Genomic DNA, 3,205 nt, shown 5'->3' on the forward strand with positions numbered 1-3,205 from the left:
ATAGATAGATAGATAAAGTAGGCAGGTACGTAGGGAAGGAGGGAGGGAGGTAAGTAGATAGGTGCGTACATATAGCAGTGACAATTCACTGATGAATTACGTCTAATTTGCTGAAGTTTTCGTTAGAAGTCAAATTAGGGTGTTTTTAGGACGATCTTACTGTTTTTTCTCTTTTTCTTCTCCCCGTCCACCACCACTGTAACCCTTTGTGGTGTGTTATGTAGTCTATCAACACTGAATTATTTATATTTATAAAAAAATGACGTTGAGGAAAACGAGGTGGTTGACTGTTTCACTATCACTATTGCTGTTTTCCTTATTGTTCTTCTTAAGGTTCTTCCTTCTGCGTAATGTTACTGCGATGGTTGTTCTTGTGTTTGTGTGCTTTCTCCACTTGCTTTTGATGTAATTGTGGATGGAATTTTCTTCTTGTTTTTTGTAATTTGTTTCAGTATCGCTTGTCGTTAAGTCTGTAGGTTTTCCAGTTGGCTTTGTTTTTGTATTTTTCGTTTACTTCTTTTTCCTGTATCAGTGGAGGTGGTTTTGGCTGTGGAAGTAGTAATAGTAGTGTATATGTTAGTGTGGACGTTGTCGTTATTGCTTCTATTGTCGATGGTGGTGCAGTTTTTGATGTTGTTAGTATTGCTTCCGCTGGATCGGGGCTCACAATGGATGTGGGGTATGTAATCTACTAAAAGCACCAAGATTCTGCTAGTAATTTCTTTGAGGTCATTGTCATCAACATTATCTTCAACACTATTGGAATTGTTATTGTTATTAATAATGGTGGAATTGGCAGTGCTTCTTTTGGGCAACCATGATGTCGTTGCTACTGTTTTGGGAGTGAAAAGAGAAAGTCGCATTGTTTTTCCCCTCTCTTTTGCTTTACTGAAAGGTCGTCTTGGCTTCTCCACCCTCTTGTTATTGTTTGCTGTTATTTCACGATATTTGTTGCTTGAATAAACAGAAACGTTTTGTTAAAATATAAATATTTTCTTTAAATAAGTAGTTTTCAAAGTTAGAAAAACGAAATGAAACCGCAAAACGGTCTAAATGGGCCAAATCTACGACAATTATATTGAATAAGAAGAAGAAGAAGAAGAAGAAGAAGAAGAAGAAGAAGAAGAAGAAGAAGAAGAAGAAGAAGAAGAAGAAGAGATTGGCCACACTGTTCGTCACTTCGTCCTAGTTCTTATACAACTGGAGATTTGTACCAAACCAAACCCATGTCTTTCCGTCCAACGTCCCACGACGTTATTGGGAAACATGAATCTGCCTCTCCAGATGTCGAGCTACAGGCCCACTGAATTTCCTTGGTTAATGTTTGCTCCTAATACCGTCTCGTATTCTTTTAGAGCAGTGCCGATCAGGTTTGTGTGCCTGTTGTTCGACATTATGAAGGGTGACATTGTCCGCATATGCCTACACTGTTCTTGTACTCTCTAGTTCGTTCAGGATGCCTAACAATGCTTCATGTTTCTGCAGAAGAAGCTCCTGAACTCCGATAAATAATCATTACCCAGAACAACCGAGCAGATGTCGCTGTACATTGCTGCAATCCACTTACGAGAAACGTAACTGAAACTAGCCACCCTATCGAAAGCTTTTCATTGGCCCAAATTGATCAAGGCCCCACCCATGTCAGCTACTTTACCCACCCTGCATGAGATGAAGATTGTCGTCGATAGAACTGCGCATCGCCAATCAGTTCCTCGACGGCCAGCGCCAACCTCTTCATCAACACCTTGGCCAAAACTTTGATATCTGCGTTCAGCAGCGTTATGGGCCTAAAATTTTCTATTTGATCTCCCTTGTTTGGATCCTTTCTTAGCAGTGCCACCGCTCTGAAACTCACAGAATTAGGAATTCTCCCGTTCTGTTGCCACTTGCGGTAGATAGCTGTTAAGAAGCTGACATACAAGTCTGGCATATAAAGTAAAGCTCGTAGGGCAGACCATCCTAACCAGGCGATTTGCCCTCCATGCAGCCCATCGTCGCACCTCATATTTCCGTGGCTATTAGCAGCATTTCGCAACGATCTACTCTCTTGCTGAGAGTTGTAGCATGCTGTTGAGGTAGGCATTGAAGTCTATCCGCTCTGTCGTTCGTCCCACATTTGAACAAAATGCCGCTGAAATAACGCATACATCTGCTCGCGCTCGGGTACTACGCGCCCATTTTGGCCAAGAAAGAAGGAAAGAAAGAAAGAAAGAAAGAAAGAGAGAGAGAGAGAGAGAGAGAGAGAGAGAGAGAGAGAGAGAGAGAGAGAGAGAGAGAGAGAGAGAGAAGCACCTCTACTCTTACCTTTCAACAAACTTACATGAGAACATCTACCTCTTCAATGTTTCTTTTGTAAGTGGAACTTGAAGAAATCGTTGCATGCTTCACCACATCGAATAATGAAAAAAATATTGTAACAATAGCAGATAAAAGTATATTAGCATGGGAAGGCTCCCCAATAGGGTGGGGCACCAACTAGGATAAAACAAGGAATCCTCACATACAGGGATTACTCTGATTATCAAGAGAAATGCCTTCTCCCAGTTCAATTCCCAGGAGGCCTTCAGGCGCACATTGAGAAAAAGATCATTTAGTCAGGCAATACTCACCTCTATCGCCCAGTTTCCAATTATTTTACTGGAAGGCATAAGGCAGTGAGCTGGTCGAAATGTTTAGCGGCGTTTCGTTCGTTTTTACGTTCTGGGTTCAAATTCCGCCGAGGTCGACTTTGCCTTTCATCCTTTCAGGGTTGATAAAATAAGTACCAATTGATCACTGGGGTTGATATAATCGACTAACTCACTACCCTGAAATGGGTATGTGGTAGAATGTGAAGCCAATTTACAGGAGGACAGTACCTTTATTTCGAGTTTCATCTTCTCCTTCAGAAGAACTTGAATAGGTCGACGAGAGCTTTCCCGAAAATAAATAGCGTTTGTTGTCAGTTCTTCCTGTTCACTGGCCAAAATAACAGCAAAACTATTATAAAGCATTTAAGTACAGTAGCGAAGACAAAACGTGTGGAGGTGTGCATAAATCAAAAATAATTGTAGCAACAAAAGATTTTTCTTTAGAGGAAAATGAAATATGAATTACATCAGTAAATTTTGACATTAATGTCTTTTTGCTGAGACACGAATAATAATGTAATACATTTATTCATAAGATAAGCATAGCTGGGACTAAAAAATGAGAAACGAGTGAA

The 3,205-nt window shown here is 40.5% G+C and overlaps 1 protein-coding gene across 1 annotated transcript; it reads right to left on the reverse strand.

Moving 5' to 3' along the window:
- Positions 1–464: 464 nt before the first annotated feature.
- On the reverse strand, positions 465–2,993 carry LOC106872081 (tubulin-specific chaperone C-like). The gene is made up of 3 exons (XM_014918937.1): positions 2,859–2,993; positions 2,321–2,475; positions 465–954 (listed from the first exon to the last, which is right to left on the reverse strand). Exons 1-3 carry the CDS (start codon positions 2,991–2,993, stop codon positions 465–467), a joined length of 780 nt encoding a protein of 259 aa, XP_014774423.1.
- Positions 2,994–3,205: the final 212 nt, after the last annotated feature.

This window comes from Octopus bimaculoides, chromosome 3, assembly GCF_001194135.2.
Source record: "Octopus bimaculoides isolate UCB-OBI-ISO-001 chromosome 3, ASM119413v2, whole genome shotgun sequence".
Lineage (NCBI taxonomy): Eukaryota > Metazoa > Mollusca > Cephalopoda > Octopoda > Octopodidae > Octopus > Octopus bimaculoides.

Excerpts from the sequence above, each read along its gene's own strand:
- LOC106872081 (XM_014918937.1), bottom strand. The coding sequence starts at position 2,993 with ATGCTTTATAATAGTTTTGCTGTTATTTTGGCCAGTGAACAGGAAGAA. Across the intron at positions 2,476-2,858 it reads AGATGAAACTCGAAATAAAG|TTGGTGCCCCACCCTATTGG; the intron begins GTACTGTCCTCC and ends GTTTTATCCTAG. Across the intron at positions 955-2,320 it reads GAAGAGGTAGATGTTCTCAT|CAACAAATATCGTGAAATAA; the intron begins GTAAGTTTGTTG and ends TGTTTATTCAAG.